Genomic DNA, 18,357 nt, shown 5'->3' on the forward strand with positions numbered 1-18,357 from the left:
CCACCCCGCCTCCCAGGGTGCGGGCTCCCCGCCCCCGCCCCACTCCTGGCTCCCGGACTCTTTCCCTCCCGCCCTGCCCACCCGATGACGCGAATTCTTCCACGATGCCCTTGCCTGCCCCTCCCCGCGGAACCTGCCCGTTCCAGCGCAGCTCGGGAACTTACCGCCCGCCGGGAAGCCGCCCGGCCCCGCCCCTCGGCCGCTCCCAGCCGGGCCCCGCCCCCTCCCGTCCAGCCGCTCCCAGCCGGGCTCCGCCCCCTCTCTCCGGGCCCCGTCCCCTCCCTCCCTTCCTCCCTCTCCCAGCCGGGCCCCGCCCCCACGCCGGCCCCGCCCCCTCGCGCGCCGCGGCACCTCCCAAAACCCGGAAACGTGGATCCCGCCCTCCGCGCCGTCCCCACGCAGCAGGGTGGCCGCACGCTGCGGGCTCGTCGGCCGGAAACCCGGCCCAGTGCCTCAGGGGGAGCTGCCCCGAGCGGGAACTGACACGGCCGCAGTCCGCGCGGGTGAGCGTGGCCCCGGCTCCGCGGCTCCGGCCTGCCTCCCGTCCTGCTCCTTTCGTGCGGGCTGCGGGAGCCGGGCCGCGGCGGCAGGCTGGGCCTTGTGCGGTCCCCTCCCCTGCGCCGTCGTCCCCGCCCCCATCCCGCGTGCGGGCGCCGACGTGACGTCACGCGCCTCTGCGTGCGTGGCCGCCGGGGGCTGACGTCGGAGGAGGGGAGCGGCGCTGTCGGGGCGGGGGGGAGGGAAGGGGCGCGGGCCGGGAGCGGGGCCGCGGATTGGCGGCCGCTCCCGCGCCGCCTCGGTTCCGCCTGCAGGACGGCCGTTCCGAGCTCTCCGCGCTCCCGTATAGTCGCGCCTTCCTCACCCGCCCCCTCGACCTTTTCGGAAACTTGAGGTTGTGACTAGACCCTCGCTTGCTTTTCTGTTGGAATTTTTCCGGGAAAATGGAGCCTGGCAATGTATCCTAAGAATTTTTTTTTTTGGAAAATTGTTTCTCAGCATATTTAACAGCCCGCAAATTAGGTTAAATGCCTGTTTCCCAATTGCTGTCATTTTGCAAAACCCAGTTTCTGTTGTAAATGGGAAGAGCGGTGGTTGGGAGCTTGCACGCACCGAGGAGGTGTGCGCTCCGGGTCCCTCGGCCCCCGCTGCTGAGTCCCGGGTGAGACCTGAGCTTGTAGCACTGGTCACAACAGAACATGCGTGTGCCCCTGGGGCGACGCTGGGATCTTGTAACCTCTGGGCGAGTGTTACTGATGCTGCTTGCGCTTCTGTTGTAAAGACTCCAGTTGCGAAATAGCCCTCTTGTATTTTCTGTGTGTGCGCGTAACAGAAAGGTCTACCCCAGAATTTCTGTGATGTCTGGTTATGTCAGAGTGCAAGGCAGCCCACAGACAGGTCAGTGCTGCGAATCCTTGTGCAGCGTGGAGCCAGGACTGTCTTCACCAGGGAGACTTGGACGGTGGGAGGGAAGCCTCAGGTCAGCACTGTCTTCTCTGTCCTTTGGAGGCATAGCCCAGGGACGTGATGACTTTAGGGTACTTTATCCGTGACTTTAATGAGGGTAAAATAAACCAGGGTATAATTTTTTTCCCCAGAGTATTGAAGGATGTTCGTTCCAAGATCCCTGAAAGTCAAGCGGAACGCTAACGATGACAGTGGAAGTTGTGTAGCCAAGAAAGTCAAATCCGAGGCAGAAGACCGGGGGCTGGATGCAGGTGGGGATGGTCTCGCCGATGCCTCGGGTACCAAAGGGGCTGCCGCAGCGGCCCACCAGGAGGCCCAGCCGCGCCCTCTCCCCGGGCCTACTGGGCCGGCGTCCGAAGGGACTCTGCCCGACTCCGAGCCAGGGACACAGGCTGGCGATCTCCCCGAAGAACCGGTGAAGTCCTTCTCCAAAACCCAGCGGCAGGCCGAGCCCGGGGAGCCGGTATGCGTGGTGTGCGGGCGGTACGGCGAGTACGTGTGCGACGAGACGGACGAAGACGTGTGCAGCCTGGAGTGCAAAGCCAAGCACCTGCTGCAGGTGAGGGGCGCGGAAGCGGCGTCCCAGCCGAGCCGCCCCCAGAAAGCGGGCTCCGAGCCGGTGGCGCCGAGCCCTACCCCCTATGTCTACACCGAGCACGCCTTCGTCGCGCACCTTCGGGAGGACCAGATTGAGAACCTCAGGCAGCAGCTGGGGATCACGGTCCGAGGCCGAGGTGTCCCCAGGCCCATCGTTGACTTTGAACACTGCGGCTTCCCCGAGGCCCTAAACCGCAATCTGAAGGCCTCCGGCTACGAAGTGCCCACCCCCATCCAGATGCAGATGATTCCGGTGGGCCTTCTGGGCAGAGACGTGCTGGCCAGCGCGGACACCGGCTCTGGGAAGACAGCCGCCTTCCTGCTTCCGGTCATCGTGCGAGCTCTGTCTCAGGTGAGTCAGAGCTCACCTGTACGAGCTCAAACAGGTGAGGGGTTTACCCAGAGTGAGGCTCAAGCTCCTTAAAAGCTGGAACTGAATACCTAGGCCGTTAGTAACTGGGACTCAATTGTATTATATTGAACGAATGTCTTCACTGAAGGTCTGGAAAAAGGAAATCACTTCCAAAATGGTTTCTTTTTAACGAATTTTCTATTTAAGGAGCATGCATGCTTTGGCTTTGGGGGGAAAGTCCTGCTGACCAGATGAGCTGTGATTTTGGTGTCAGTCTAGCATCCTTTGAGTTTGTGTCTTGAAAAACCTGATACCAAAGTCAAAAGACTGTTGTGGAGTTTCAGCATATATCTTTAAGGGTGATCTCTGTTTCACCTTGAAAATGATACCACCTTGCCTTCCTTGCTCGTTTATAAGCATTCCTGCACATAATGAGATTAAAAGACATTCTGTGTGATTATTCACCAAGTACTGGTGAGTTTGTGAGTTTTGAAGTATGGCAAGAGGGAAAGGAGTGAGAAATAACAGGTGATGGAAGAAGAGAGAAAGGGAATTTCAGAAAACTAAACCGTAGTAGAAGATAATGTGAGAAAAAAATAAAAAGGAAGGACTAGATGGTCAAGATATAGATGAAACTCAACCCAGAACTTTGGGTTGGCCAAAAAGTTTGAGTTTTTCTGTAACATCTTATGGAAAAACACAGAGAATTTTTTGGCCAACTCAATAGAATATATGTACACTATAAGGTTTTTGGACAAAGAAAGAAGTGAATCTACAAGGCACTAAGGGGAAACCGATAGGCGCTGCTGGGCCTGACCCGGCTCTTCATGGAGACCAGCGGGCCTCTCTTCCTTGGAGGAGGATGGCCCGAGATCACACAGTCCAGCTGACAAGGAGCCAAGCGTCCACGTTCCCGCCTTGGTTACCGCAGGCGCCTCTCCCTGGTCTGCGTTTTGATGTTTCCTTGTGCACCCGTGTTCTGTGGGAGATGGGTGTAGTTTCTGAGGGTTTTGGAGGAGGAGCAGGAGGCAGTTGGGGTGGTGGGATCTCTTTCCGAGGGGAGGTGCTCCTGGGATTGCCTTGCAGACTGGAGTCTGCAGCAGCGGCAACTCATTGTGGGTGTGTTTCCATTTCTGCAGAGCAAATCGCCGTCGGGGCTGGTCCTCACGCCCACACGGGAGCTGGCCATTCAGATCGAGCGGCAGGCCAAGGAGCTGATGAGCGGCCTGCCCTGCCTGAGGACCGCGCTCCTGGTGGGGGGCCTGCCTGCGCCCCCCCAGCGGCACCGCCTGCGCCAGCGCATTCAGGTGGGCCCGTTGGACAGGGCGCCTTTGCCGAGGACCAAAACAGTGCAGGAACCAAGGCTTTTCTCCCCAGGAGGAGCTTTGGAGTGTGGCTTTAGGTAGCCTTGGAACTCTTGTTCCATGAGCCTTAATTTTCAAGTTGGGCTGTGTGTGACAAAGGACAGGAGCACAGTTGACCGCTGTCCAATGGTCTCACATCCTTTTATCTCCTTTGGGCCCTGAACTTGCTCTTGGAGGTGGGTGGGCGTATCCCCTCTCTCCTAGTTTCGAAGATGGATCTCTGAAGGATGGGCTTCATCTCAGGATCATGGCTGGTACACATCAGAGAGTGATTCCTACGAACAAGGACATCATCCTTCATAATCACAGTCCAGAGATAGACGAGAAATTCCCGCTGCCTCGGTGGAATGCATCAGGCGCAAACGTTGCTGTCAGGCCTGAGGCACCCCCCCCCCCCCCACCAGGTTTCGGTGGCCGTCCCATCAGCTTCTTTTCATCACGTTCAGTCATTCATTGCCTGTAGCTGTCGTGCCTCTCTCAGCATCTTCAGTTTAGAACCTGTCGTTCCTCTTTTTCTTCTGATGTTGGCATTTTGAAGGATTACAAGGCCTTTGAAGAACAACCCTCAGCTGCAGAGATTGGTGTCTTGTGTCTTTGATGGGAGCATCGCGGGAGAGGTGCTGTGTTCTCATTACATCCTTTTACGTGGCACACGGCTTCAATTTGTCCTTTTCACTGATGCTTTCATCTGTCAAGGAGCAGTAAAGTTTGTACCTTTCATATTGAATAAGTGTTTTAGGGGGAGTACTTTCAGTTGGTAAATATTTTGAGCTTCACCAGACTCCCCCCGTATTTATTTTTTTACATGGACTGATGGTTCCTTTTTTATTTATAGGATTATTATTTGGGTGGCTCACGGAGGCACCTTCAAGTCGGTTTCTGTGTGCTTTGATCATATCCCTGTCCTTGTTTGAGTCCTTTCTTACTTTTCTGTCTGAAAAAGATGGCCTGTACGGAGCTCATCCTTTCCTTGCCTCTGCCCGGAGCGCTCCGAGGAGCCTGGCTCCTTTGTGTAGAGAGTGGTGTTCGGAAACAGACCTGGGCTCTCCTTGGGCCCCTTGCTCTTGGGCCCGTCATTGCTCTGGGACCTGGAGACCATGAGTTCCTGTTGATGGTTCCAGTTCTCGTTCGTCACGAGGCTCCTTTAATGCTCTGAGTTTCCATGTTTATCACTCTGACCGTGAGAAACCTGCCACCCTTACCCATGACGTCACTCCTCTGCCTGCCCCCCCCCCCGCCCTTATCCATGACGTCACTCCTCTGCCTGCCACCCCCCCCCCACGGTGTCCCCAGCACCCCCCCCCCCCACCCAGCAGTGCTTCCTCTCTGCTCGCTGCACAGCCTCGCCACCCCCTCCATCTGGCCTCCTCCTCCCTGCCCACCCCGTGTCAGGCCTCGTGGACATGCACCCCTGGAGGGAAAAGTAACAACTGTCTGTCTGCTCAGCAAAGCTCTTTCACGAGTGAGGATGAGACAAAGACCTACTCAGATAAACAAAACTGGGAGGGTATTGCCAGTGGACCGTCTGCAGGAACTTGCAGAGGAAGCCGTCCTGCAGATAAGGAAGATTCCAGAGAGGAAGGTGGGGGGCAGAAGGAAGCTGGTGCAGAGGCAGCAGTGGGCATGTGGGCGAAGCTAAATGGACACAGGCTGACTATCAGTGATAGGAGCAAGCATGGTGTTTAGAGAACAGGGTGGACACCGTCCAGCAGCAGTGCGTAGGGCAGGTGAGATGGGATCGCGGTAAAGCACCACCCTCCGTGCTTCGAGAACAAGCTAAAAGTGTCCATTAACTTTGTGTTACCTTATAGATGTACTGGCATTCTAGGGGGAGCACTCAAAGGATGAAAAAAAAAGTTCATAACTTCCAAACCGTCGGAGGGGAAAATGGAAGAAGAGGAGTGAAGTCACATCAACATAATTAAAATTTTGTGGGCGTGAAGGACACACAAGCTAAGCCAAGCCCTGTGCTCTGGGGTGACAGGCCTTTTATCACCCGCAGCGGGGTTAGCACTGGGCGGTGTGGACCGGAGACGTGGGTACAGCCGAGTGTGTGAGGTGGTTGGCAGCTCCACCAGGGTCACTCTGGCCCTCCTCCTTTAATCCTCACAGTGGCTGTTAGTGTTTGCATCTTAGGATGGATGGGAGAACAGACCCACGCCATTATTAAAGGCCGGAGCCACCACTCCTGCCGAAGTTTGAAGAGCCCCTACTTTCTTTAATACTTATTTTCAGCTTTTATTTACTTGTTTGGCTGTGCTGGGTGTTAGTTGTGACACATGGGCTCCTGAGTCGCAGCCTGTGGACTCTTAGTTCACCACGTGGGGTCTGGCTCCCTGACCACGGATTTAACTTGGGTTCCCTGCACTGGGAGTGCGGAGTCTTAGCCACCCGACCATCAGGGAACTCCTGAAAGCCCCACGTGGACCACGACTTCAGATACTATAGTATTAAACTGCCAAGAGCCTTGAGCGACCTTAGAACTCACCATCCCCAGCCTCGTAATTTGAAAGTGAAGTGGCAGGCCCAGAGAGGTCAAGGAGGTGCCCTGTTCATGGAGCCAGATCGGTGTCAGCGTGTCAGAGGTCCCCCCAGCCTGGCCCCCGCCTCGGCCCCGTGCTCCCCCTTCTGCCGTCACCTCCCTGCCCCCAGCCACGCCTCCACGATGCCCTCCCCTCTCCCTGGCCTTCCCCGCGTGCTCACGCCCGCTGTTCCTGTGGGTGTCGGCTTGTGTCTGAGCAGGGGCCGGCACCTCCCTCCGTTTGCAGCCTGTCCTGATCGTGTGAGCACGTGTTTGTTCTGTCTCTCCCTCTGTTACGGCTTTGGTGAGAGCAGGGGCGAAGTCTGATTGACTCATGGTTGAGTTCTGAGTACTTGCACAGCATCTGGCGTGCCTCAGCCACTCAGTAAGTGTAGAACGAAGGAGTGAATGAATAAACGGATGTCATCTGACTCTCTAATTTACTTTTTCTCTTTTATTCAGGTTATCATAGCAACTCCCGGGCGACTTCTGGATATAATAAAGCAGAGATCTGTAGAACTCGGCAGTATAAAAATTGTAGTAGTGGATGAAGTAAGTGGTGGTGTTTAGAAGCATAATTTTATAGAAGTTATGAAAAGCACATTATAGTTACATAATTGCATTGTGTATTTAACCAATTTCTCCCCCAAAGGAAAACAGTGCAGGTATTGTTTTTTTTTTTTTTAATTGGTGGTAGTGGTTCTCAAGCTAGTTCTTGTATCAGTTCGGTTCAGTTGATCAGTCGTGTCTGACTCTTCGACCCCATGGAGTGCAGCATGCCAGGCTTCCCTGTCCATCACCAACTCCTGGAGTTCTTGCCTAGACTGCAGCTAAACTGAAATTAAATCACAGCTGTCTTTTCTTAATTCGGCTTTCTCATAAACTGATCAGGTATACTATATTCTCAGTGATAAGCTTTTTAAACATGCTGGCTTGAAATTTATCTACAAAAAAAGAATTGGTGAAAGTCATGATTAGCAGGAATTTTGGAAGTAGCTAATGATGCTTACTAGGAGGAGCTTTTTAAACTTTTCTACATGAGTTAAACATGTTGTTGTTTGATGTTATTCCACCATGTGGACAAGCGTGAGAACACAAAACCACGTGCCAGCCAGAGGGGCAGGGTCGCCTGCCTGCATGCTCATCCCCTGGCAGCGACGGGGCAGAGCCCTGGGGTTCCCCAGCAGTGATCAGAAATGCGGGGTGCTGGGTGCTGACCCGTGACAGCAGCCTGCCTGCCTCCGTGGCCCCAGTAATTAGCGGCCACACCACACCGCAGACGTGGGTTTGGAGCCCGTGTCCCCGGTCCAGGCCCCAGCTCCTCAGCACTGTGGGGCCCTGTGTCACGCGCCTCAGGTTTTACGTCTATAAGATGGCCTGCCAGTGCCCGTCTCCCTAGAGTCCTCCCCTGAAGCGCGCCTGGCGCCTAGGGAGTGCCGGGCGGACGGGGACAGTCGGCCACCCTTGACGACGAGCTCAGGCTCGCTGAGTGAGTGGCCGAGCGTGCTGCCCGGGCACCCCCGGGAGTGAAGTCAGATTGTCTGGGAGCGAGGGCGTCCACTCAGGTGACGCGGGGGACAGCTCCCAGGAGACGAGGCCAGGCTTGGTCTTAATTCGGGGGCGCCCATGTCCACCTCCTCCTCGATCTGTGCCCCCCACTTACTCTGGACCCAAGCTCTGTCTCCCCCGGGGGCTCTGCCACTTTAGAGTAGCCTGTGTTCATTGTGAGCAGTTCTAGTATTCGAAACACCTTAAATTTAGGTAGTGCTTTTAATTCTAAGAGCTTTTAAAAGTACGTTTTCCCACACTTTTCACTCCGTTAACACTCCTTCAGGGTATGTAGGAAATAGAGTGGAAACTGAGGTGTGGAAAGAATAAGATTTTCCCAAGTTCTGGCTGATAATGGTTTCCAAAAAATGCAGTGTAGGTGGGAACTGGTCATGAATATTGTGTGTATGTGGTTGTGTGTGTAAATGAAACAGAACTTTGATGAAACAATACTTAGCATTGCAACATGTGATTTTCCTATTCCTATATTTTTTATTCTGTTCGATTTTGTGGCTTTGAAAAAGGCTATTCATGGTCCATTCTACAGTTTGAATAGCAACTGTATTCTGTGAGTAATCCATGTATTAAATGCATTAAAGACAAGTTGGAAATAGGAGGAAAAACACCCATATTCTCATTGAAATAACCAAATATAGCCATGGAGATTGTATTTCTTTTTCATTTCCTCCTGGCCTTGAGAATTCAGACTTTATTCTGTAGACATTGGGAAACTTTAAAGGAATCTAGGCCTGCATGTATTATAATCAGGCTTGTATTCTCGACCTGGAGGATAGCCTTTAAGCAGGAAGGCTGGTTTCCAGGCATTGGGGGCGGGGGTGTTGAGCGGTGGCTGTAGGGAGGGGAGGAGATGGGAGTTAAGGGAGGCGGTGTGGTGTCAGGTCAGGGGTGATGGGTGAGTTATTTTTTTATACTTTACCAGATTTTCTGCAGTGCTCTTGTTAGTATTAAAAAAAAAAAAAGGGTAATAATTGCATCTTATAGAGTCAGATGAAGACTAATGATTGCCTGTAGAATTCGGCACCTGGGGAGTGACGGATGACTCAGAGGAGCTGGTGAGGGGGAGGGGAGGGAGGTGAGCCCTGGACTGGACAGTGCGGGGAGGCGAGGAGGCCGAGGAAAGGTGATGGGGCACTGGGCAACCCCTCCAGGAAGCTTAGGCGAGAAGAGAAATGGAAGGAGTCCATTTCTCGTGGTCTTATTTTTTTGAACCAGGAGACCAGGGCCATCTGCTGAGATGAGTGGGGCTCAGCAGGGCTGCTGAGGAGCGGGGGAATGCTTGCACATGCCCTGCGGATGCGTTTTCTCTCTGTCTCACAGTTAATAGAAGCGCGAGAAGGACCAAGCCGGTGCTTTATACGGGCTTCCCAGGTGGCGCAGCAGTAAAGAATCCGCCGCAAGAGACAAGTTGGATCCCTGGGTCAGAAAGATCCCCTGGCGTAGGAAATGGCAACCCACTTCATAGTCTTGCCTGGAAAATCCCACAGACTGAGGAGTCTGCCAGGCTTCAGTCCACAGGGTCACAAAAGTTCACAAAAGAGGCATGACTGAGTGCGCACACACACACTTCATATACTTTAACTCATTAGTTCTCATCACAGCGTGGGAGGTAGTTACTGCTATAATTTCACCTGTAAGAGGAAAGACTGCAGCTTAAAACTGTTAATTAACTTGCTTGAGGTCATGTAGAGCCAGGATCAAACCCAGACCATCGTGATTACTTCAGATTTTTTAAATGTTACAGAGTGAGCGATATTAAAACAAGTCATCAAGCTTCAGTCTAACTGACAGCGCATTAGTGGACACCAAAATGATTAAATATCTTATTTTCCAAAACCATAGACACCAAGGTTATATTTGAAAATCAAGATAGCTTTAATCTCTTGTTATTTTAAAATTAAAAACTTGAACATTTTTTTCTATTTTTTCAGTAATACATTCATTGTTTTTGAAAAGTCAGCAATGCAAAGGTTTATACAGGAGTGAAAGCCTACAAATTAAATGCTTTAATTTATTTAAAATCATGTTTTATTATAAATACATGTTCGTGGTTAAAACAAGAGAGTCAAACTTTGCCAAAAAAGCTATAAAATGAAGAATTAAATTGTACCCCTAACCCCAGCTTGGGCTTCCCTGATAGCTCAGTTGATAAAGAATTCACCTGCAATGTGGGAGACCTGGCTTCGATCCCTGGGTTGGGAAGGTCCCTGGAGAAGGGAAAGGCTACCCACTCCAGTATTCTAGCCTGGAGAATCCCAGGGACTGTATAGTCCATGGGGCCGGAAAGAGTCAGACACCACTGAGTGACTTTCACTTTCACAGCCCCAGCTCATGAACCTTTTCTCCAGAGTTAGCAGTTAAGTTTCAGGGCTCTGTATTTCCCTTCTTTCCTTCTAGCAGTGATTCATTACCGTTTAATAAAGAGCTCTCTGGTCATTTTTCATGGCAGCATAGCACTGTGCTGTATGGTTTACCATCATTTATTTACCAAATCGTCTACCGATACATATCTAAGGTCTGTGCCTTTTTTGGCCACTATTAGTAATACCATAATACAAATCTTTGTAGGGACTTCTCTGGTGGTCGAGTGGTTGAGAGTCTGCCTTCCAGTCTGGGGGACGCAGGTTCCATCCCTGGTCAGGGAACTTAAGATCCCACCTGCTGAGGGAGTGGAGCCCGCGTGTCTCAACTAGAGAGCCCAGGGGTCATGGTTAAAACCTGATACAGCCAAAAATAGAAGAAATAAATTTTAGAAATCTTTGCATGTCACTGTAAACATAGTTAATAGAAGTTTGATATAAATGTGTGTTTTCCGCAGTTAATCCTGTGTCTTTTGACATTGTGGTGTATTTCTCCGTGTAAAGCGTTGTTAATGTTTTACGTTCTTAACTGCATCTGTTTTCCCCCAGGGTGCTCTGTGTTTCCACATAAGACTGACCTGCAGTGGTTTTATTCCAGGCTGACACCATGTTAAAGATGGGCTTTCAGCAGCAAGTGCTTGACGTCCTGGAGCAGCTGCCTCGTGACTGTCAGACCGTGCTGGCGTCAGCCACGATCCCGGCCAGCATAGAGCAGCTCGCCGGCCAGCTCCTGCGCGACCCCGTGACGGTCACCGCCGGGGAGAGGAACCTGCCCTGCCCCAGCGTGCGCCAGATCGTCCTGTGGGTGGAAGAGCCAGCCAAAAAGAAAAAACTGTTTGAAATCTTGAACGTGAGTGGGAGAGTGGTCCGCCCTGCGTCGTACACGTGGTTGGCACCCTTCGCAGTTCTGGAGGCGGTGCTGCTCAGACGTGGCTCTGGGGGAACCTGCTCTGGGGGTTTCATCATAAACTGCTTGGCTTCCTTCAGAGTTCTGTGGGGTTCAGATACATTTTTGTGAAAACATGCAGTGTAGACACAAAGTTAATTTTCTTTTCTGTCTTATGGAACAGTATGTAAAGATCAAGGGTGTTGCAGGGCTGGCCGCTCAGGGGTCAGGACTCGTCACTCCCAATGCGGGGTGTGGGGGACCTGAGTTCGGGCCCTGCCTGGGGAAGCGGGATCCCATGTGCCGCACTGAGTGGCTGGAAAAAAAACAACCTAAAGACAAGTTCTCTTTTGGCTGTTCCGTCCTTGAGAAATAGAATTTTTTGACAGTAACTAGCTTAAGGGAGTTGGAGAAGGCAATGGCACCCCACTCCAGTGTTCTTGCCTGGAGAATCCCAGGGAGAGGGGAGCCTGGTGGGCTGCCGTCTATAGGGTCACACAGAGTCGGACATGACTGACGTGACTTAGCAGCAGCAGCAGGTTAAGGGAGTGGTATGTACTAGCCTAGTTACCTAAAGACACAGTGTTAAATGTGGTTTGTACTGATTTATGAACAGTATTGGAAATTGTAAATTGCACTTTAAGTTGTAAAACTATTTTTGTAATATTAACGCGGTGATGGGGAAGTCTGAAGGACAGATGCTGTTTGGCTTCTGTCTGTGCATGTTTTAAGGAAGGCACTCATTTGAACAGAATGTACTTTTTCCCTCCCTGACAGTGTTGATAAACCTATGGAAAACTAGCTCATCCTAGTGCTTTCAGAAAAGCATCCCATTGTAAATTATAGGAGTAATTTTCAGTATGTGTTGTTACTGTTTTAGGATAAGAAACTCTTTAAGCCTCCAGTGTTAGTTTTCGTGGACTGCAAGCTAGGAGCAGATCTCTTGAGCGAGGCTGTTCAGAAAATCACGGGTCTGAAAAGCACCTCCATGCACTCGGACAAGTCACAGATGGAAAGGAAAAACACACTGAAGGTGACACCCAGCTTTCTGCTTTGTTCTCTTGCCCATAAATTTTGTGTTGCCTCATTTTCAAGAGATACCATATTATCAACTGTTTTTTATTTTTATTTACTTATTAAAATTTTTTTGCAGCTGTTTTTAAAGCTGATCTTTTTTTTTTTTAATGACTCTGAGAACTTCAGGCGAGCAGTGGTGTGACGTTAATTGTCCCTCTTGCCAAGGCTTCTGTGTTTTGGGAGCAATAAACCTGTTCCCTCGGGATTGTCTACTAAACAGATTAATCATTCAGAATCTGCCATTTGTGACATCAGGTCACGTTGGGCTGGGGCAGAGAGTAGTTCACTTTTGGAAAAGGTTTACCTGAATCAATTAATAGAAAAAATTTGGGGTGGGGGTCGGAAGGAATGGAGGCTCCCTACGTTACCTAGATGTACCAAGACCTTTACTTTTGCAGAGGTGGTGCAGCCACAGTATTGAAGACGGTGTTGAGAAAAGAAGGGGCCATCTGAGTGACAGAAAACCACTCAAGATAAACTCTGCATAATGAATTTTGTTGCTGTTTTGGAAAGGGGCTGCTCGAAGGAGACTGCGACGTGGTGGTGAGCACAGGGGTCCTGGGAAGAGGCCTGGACTTGGTCAGCGTCAAGCTGGTTGTCAATTTCGACATGCCTTCCAGCATGGACGAGTACGTACATCAGGTAAAGGGTGTACTCACCAGCACCGTTTTGCTCATGAATTTCCTTTTTTTAGAAAGATGTTTGTTTTCGGCTGTGCTGGGTCTTCGTTGCTGGGTGGGCTTCTTGCTAGCTGTGGCGGGTGGGGACTGCTCCCGAGTCGCAGCGTGCAGGCTCCTGGTTGCAGTGGCTTCTCGTTGAGAAGCCCCGGCTCAGAGCACAGACAGGCTCAGTTGTTGGGGCGCGTGCCCCGTGGCGCGTGGACTCTTCTCAGAGCAGGGAGCGAACCCGTGTCTCCCGCACTGGCAGCAGATTCTCTAACCAAACTACCAGGGAAGACCCTACTCGTAAATTTTCTCATGCAAGGCGTTGTCAGTATAGTCGTAAGTTTGTTTTTTCTTTTTTAAAAGCAGAACATAAACCTGCATGTATTTTTGCTTTTAAAATATATGTATGTAAGGACTTCCCTGGTGGTCTAGTGATTAAGACTCCACGCTTCCACTACAGGGGCCTCCGGTTTGATCCCTGCCTGGTTTGAGGAACTAAGATGCCACATGCTTTACGGTGTGGCCAAAAGGTAAAAAAATAGATAAATGTATATAAACTAAATACGTTTTTTTCAGAAGAAGTATGTGGATGCCTGGATGCATTAAAAACTAGTTGGGGGCCTCGCTGGCGGCTCAGTGGTTAAGAATCTGCCTGCCAGTGCAAGAGACACGCGTCTGGTCCCTGGTGCGGGGAGGTCCACATAGCTCTGAGCAGCGCAGCGCACGCGCCACAGCTGTGGAGCCTGTGCTCCGGAGCCCGGGAGCTGCAGACCCGGGCCCTGGCGCCCTGGAGCCCGGGAGCTGCAGATCCGGGCCCTGGTGCCCTGGAGCCCGGGAGCTGCAGATCCGAGCCCTGGTGCTCCGGAGCCCGGGAGCTGCAGACCCGAGCCCTGGCGCCCTGGAGCCCGGGAGCTGCAGACCCGAGCCCTGGCGCCCTGGAGCCCGGGACCTGCAGACCCGGGCCCTGGTGCCCTGGAGCCCGGGACCTGCAGACCCGAGCCCTGGCGCCCTGGAGCCCGGGACCTGCAGATCCGAGCCCTGGTGCTCCGGAGCCCGGGACCTGCAGACCCGAGCCCTGGTGCCCTGGAGCCCGGGAGCTGCAGACCCGGGCCCTGGCGCCCTGGTGCTCCGGAGCCCGGGAGCTGCAGACCCGAGCCCTGGCGCCCTGGAGCCCGGGACCTGCAGACCCGGGCCCTGGTGCCCTGGAGCCCGGGACCTGCAGACCCGGGCCCTGGCGCCCTGGAGCCCGGGAGCTGCAGACCCGAGCCCTGGTGCCCTGGAGCCCGGGACCTGCAGATCCGGGCCCTGGTGCCCCGGAGCCCGGGACCTGCAGACCCGGGCCCTGGCGCCCCGGAGCCCGGGACCTGCAGATCCGGGCCCTGGTGCCCTGGAGCCCGGGAGCTGCAGACCCGAGCCCTGGTGCCCCGGAGCCCGGGAGCTGCAGACCCGAGCCCTGGTGCCCCGGAGCCCGGGAGCTGCAGACCCGGGCCCTGGTGCCCCGGAGCCCGGGAGCTGCAGACCCGGGCCCTGGTGCCCCGGAGCCCGGGAGCTGCAGACCCGGGCCCTGGTGCCCCGGAGCCCGGGACCTGCAGACCCGGGCCCTGGTGCCCCGGAGCCCGGGACCTGCAGACCCGGGCCCTGGTGCCCCGGAGCCCGGGACCTGCAGACCCGGGCCCTGGTGCCCCGGAGCCCGGGACCTGCAGACCCGGGCCCTGGTGCCCCGGAGCCCGGGACCTGCAGACCCGGGCCCTGGTGCCCCGGAGCCCGGGAGCTGCAGACCCGGGCCCTGGTGCCCCGGAGCCCGGGACCTGCAGACCCGGGCCCTGGTGCCCCGGAGCCCGGGACCTGCAGACCCGGGCCCTGGTGCCCCGGAGCCCGGGACCTGCAGACCCGGGCCCTGGTGCCCCGGAGCCCGGGAGCTGCAGACCCGGGCCCTGGTGCCCTGGAGCCCGGGAGCTGCAGACCCCGAGCCCTGGTGCCCTGGAGCCCGGGACCTGCAGATCCGGGCCCTGGTGCCCTGGAGCCCGGGAGCTGCAGACCCGAGCCCTGGTGCCCTGGAGCCCGGGACCTGCAGACCCGGGCCCTGGCGCCCTGGAGCCCGGGAGCTGCAGACCCGAGCCCTGGTGCCCTGGAGCCCGGGAGCTGCAGACCCGAGCCCTGGCGCCCTGGAGCCCGTGGCCCACGGCAGGAGAAACCATCGCAACTGGGGCAGCCCCTGCGCCCCACCTCTGGAGGAAAGCCTGTGCGGCGGTGACGTAAATACATAAGAACTTAAAAACTACCTGGAGATAGCAGCCTGACATGTTTGTTAGAAAAATATAAGTGTTAGCTTTTGGTTTAGTTTTATTTTCTTTGTATTTTTTGTTTTCTTCAATGAGTGTATTAAATGGCCTTTATAACGAGAAAAAGAGGGCTTTGTTTAAAAGGTTGTTTTAAGCTGCTACATCTGGCCAAAACAAAATCAATCTGTTGAGGCATTTGTGTCTCAGGAATCGTGTCTTCCATCATCTCTCCATGTCCTTATTTGCTCTAGACATTCCCCTCTCGAGGTTCTGTTCCCTCCCTTTGCTGCAGAGATAAGAGCCTCTCCTCTTTCCGGCAGGAACAGAGCCTCTCTCAGCGCCGTTATCTCGCTGACCGCTGCCTCCTTCCTTCCCGGCATCACTTACCGCCTCTTGGGGTGAAGTCTTTTGCTGCTGTTCTTAGAATCACCTCTGAATGTCCCGTTACGGGGCTCACCCACTGAAACGCTCATAGCGCCTTCACCGCGCTGTCGCTTTATTTTCCCAAAGGCGTGATTGTCTGGCCGGTCTGCCCTCCCTCCCTCCTTCCCTGTCTTTTGTCTCCACACCACCTCATTTCCCTGTGCCTCAGGCGCTTAGTTATTCCACAGGGCTGACTGTTCAAGTGACTGGAGCTTATTTTCTTCCAGACTTTCAGTTTGATAATTTTGGATGGAAGTCTGTCTGGAATACTAAAATACTCAAGAAGCTTCTTAAATGAAGTGTGCTGGTTGTACCTGCGTGCTCCCCTCTCCCCTCTCCAGGTCAGCCCCACTCTGGCAGCTGTCATGGGCACCGCTGTGATGCTCTGTGTGTGTGTGTTCGTTTTCAGACTCTTCTCCCTTGCAGGTTATTACAGAATATTGAAGAGCCGTCTCTGTGCTGTACTTGTTATTTTCCTGTTTTATGTACGTTAATGTGTATCTGTTCATCCCAGTCTGCTAATTTATCCCTCATCCCACTCCCTTTCCCCTTTAGTAACGGCAGGCTTGTTTTCTGCTAGTCTCTTTCTGTTTCGGAACTAAGTTCATTTATATCTTTTTTAGGTTCCACACGAGTGATGTCATAGGCATTTGTCTTCCTGACTGTCTTGCTTAATGTGGTCATTTCTAGTTGGATCCCTGTTGTTACAAACGGCGTTGTTGCCTTTTTTTGTGGCTGAGTGTTCCATGGGGCTTCCCCGGTGGCTCAGTGGTAGAGAATCCACCTGCCCAGGCAAGACATGTGGGCTTGATCCCTGGGTCAGGAAGGTCCCCTGGAGGAGGGCCTGGCAACCCACTCCAGTATTCCTGCCTGGAGAGTCCCATGGACAGAGGTGCCTGGCGGGCTAGCGTCCACGGGGATGCAGAGAATCAGACATGACCTGAGTGACTAAACAACATGTGCATGTACCACATCTTCTTTATCCAGTCATCTGTCGGTGCCTGCCTTTTTCATTAAATAAATCTTAGACATCATGCCTTATCAGCACTCATCCTAGGTGCCTTTACTAAGTGTTAATATGTATTTAGTGTTTAGCCTAAGGCCAGGCACTGTTTTCTAAGGTCTTTAAAGGGTTTTCTTGTTGAATCTGGCTCATTCTATTTTTGTGGTTGCATGGGAATGTATTACACGGATGTCCTGTCATTTATTTAACAAATACCTCACTGCTGGATGACCAGATGTTTCAAGTGTGTTGTTGTTAAACACCCAGGCACACAGCTGCTGAGGCCTTTCCTGCAAATATATCTGTACGAGAAATTCCTAATGGGAGGAACAATCGATTCATTTAAATAATCTGAATATACTTTTATGTTTTGCATTTTCAATTAAAGAGCAGAAATTGACCAAGATTGTATATTTCTCTCCCTTTTGAAGAGTTTCTCAGTATATTTGGAGACATGTCAGTTTTGTTCCTTATCATAGGTCTCCACAAATTTGTGTGTATTTAATTCTGTCAAAATGAAAAATGGATTTGCTTCAATCTCAGACTTCAAGGCATCTAAGTACTATGAAGAAGGTAGTCCTTTCACCTTAATTGTTGTAGCTTTTGAAAAGTTTTTACCATAACTCACTCGAAATAAGAAACGTCTTTGTGTCCTTACCTCCTGCATATATGTACAAACACACGTACGCACACACACATGACTGAAACACAAGTTTCACAGGAGTACTCTTACTGTTTCTATTTTCTTATTTTCTATTTGGGCTGTGCTAATGGCAGCGCCCTAAACTGATGTCACAGGTATATTGAGAGGACCAACTCAGCAAATGCCATCTGGACAAATGTTCATCTTAGTGAAGCCTCCTTAAATACTAGTCTTCATTTTCTTTCAAGAGATGTGAGGATTTCTCGTGAGCATTTTGAAAACGTCCTTTGCATTTCATTTCAGATTGGAAGAGTGGGGCGATTAGGTCAGCATGGAACAGCGATCACTTTCATCAATAACAACTCGAAAAGACTCTTCTGGGACATTGCAAAACGTGTGAAACCCACAGGGTCCTTGCTCCCCCCGCAGCTGTTAAATTCCCCTTACCTTCACGACCAGAAGAGAAAGGAGCAGCAGAAAGACAGACAGATGCAGAACGACCTGGTTACGGGGGCCAATCTCATGGACATTATTAGAAAGCACGATAGAAGTAATGCTCAGAAGTGATCTGTTATACCATCTTAAACCATTTTTATTGTGTATTGTCAGTGAAACTTCTGTACATTATTACTGTGTGGGTTGATAAAGGTGACATGTACATGAAACAAAAAATTAACATGATGTAAAAAGTTTTAATAATTAAGTTTATACAGCCATATTGTATTTATTTACCTTTTTAATTTTCATAAATTAAAAACAACAGCAGAAAGTGAATTACTAAATAAAAATTTCTTTTCCTTGGAGAAAAGTCCTTTTTATTTTCAATCATTATTGCTCCTAGCTATCGTCAGAAGCAGAAAGCTGCATGGCCTGACTCAGATGGTGATTCTTCTGTTTCATATCCATTGTGTGCATGCATGTTGGCACCTGGGTTATTGTTGAATTGATGAATATTAGGAAAAAGTAAATGAAAAAAATGGAAAAATGGTCAGCACTCCTTAAAAGAAATGTAAAATATCTGTTTTCTCTCTCAATTTTCCTTTTGGCTAGGTCAAAAAAAACTTTTATTTAATGTGGGCTGCTTACCAAAATGGGCTTCCCAGGTGTCTCAGTGGTAAAGAACCTCCCTGCCAGTGCAGGAGACGTAAGTGACG

The 18,357-nt window shown here is 52.0% G+C and overlaps 1 protein-coding gene across 8 annotated transcripts; it reads left to right on the forward strand.

Moving 5' to 3' along the window:
- Positions 1-365: 365 nt before the first annotated feature.
- Positions 366-17,991, forward strand: DDX59 (DEAD-box helicase 59). 8 transcript variants are annotated; one of them, XR_011490184.1, is made up of 9 exons: positions 366-503; positions 1,596-2,413; positions 3,553-3,720; positions 6,761-6,850; positions 10,823-11,074; positions 11,991-12,143; positions 12,701-12,829; positions 13,313-13,382; positions 17,507-17,593. XR_011490184.1 is itself a non-coding variant. In XM_070473815.1 (9 exons), exons 2-8 carry the CDS (start codon positions 1,607-1,609, stop codon positions 13,341-13,343), a joined length of 1,617 nt encoding a protein of 538 aa, XP_070329916.1. In that variant the 5' UTR covers positions 366-503; positions 1,596-1,606; the 3' UTR covers positions 13,344-13,382; positions 17,507-17,593. The 8 variants fall into 8 exon arrangements, 7 of the variants coding, with proteins under 7 accessions (XP_070329916.1, XP_070329917.1, XP_020762631.2 ...); XM_070473815.1 differs by having other exon boundaries at positions 12,701-12,816; XM_070473816.1 differs by lacking the exon at positions 13,313-13,382 and having other exon boundaries at positions 12,701-12,816; positions 17,507-17,619.
- Positions 17,992-18,357: the final 366 nt, after the last annotated feature.

The sequence above is a fragment of the Odocoileus virginianus genome, chromosome 11 (assembly GCF_023699985.2).
Source record: "Odocoileus virginianus isolate 20LAN1187 ecotype Illinois chromosome 11, Ovbor_1.2, whole genome shotgun sequence".
Classification (NCBI taxonomy): domain Eukaryota; kingdom Metazoa; phylum Chordata; class Mammalia; order Artiodactyla; family Cervidae; genus Odocoileus; species Odocoileus virginianus.

Bases quoted from the DNA above. Each gene is read 5' to 3' on its own strand.
- DDX59 (XM_020906972.2), top strand. From the start codon at position 1,607: ATGTTCGTTCCAAGATCCCTGAAAGTCAAGCGGAACGCTAACGATGAC. The intron at 6,851-10,822 runs GTAAGTGGTGGT...GTTTTATTCCAG, and splicing joins AAATTGTAGTAGTGGATGAA to GCTGACACCATGTTAAAGAT. The intron at 12,144-12,700 runs GTGACACCCAGC...TGTTTTGGAAAG, and splicing joins AAAGGAAAAACACACTGAAG to GGGCTGCTCGAAGGAGACTG.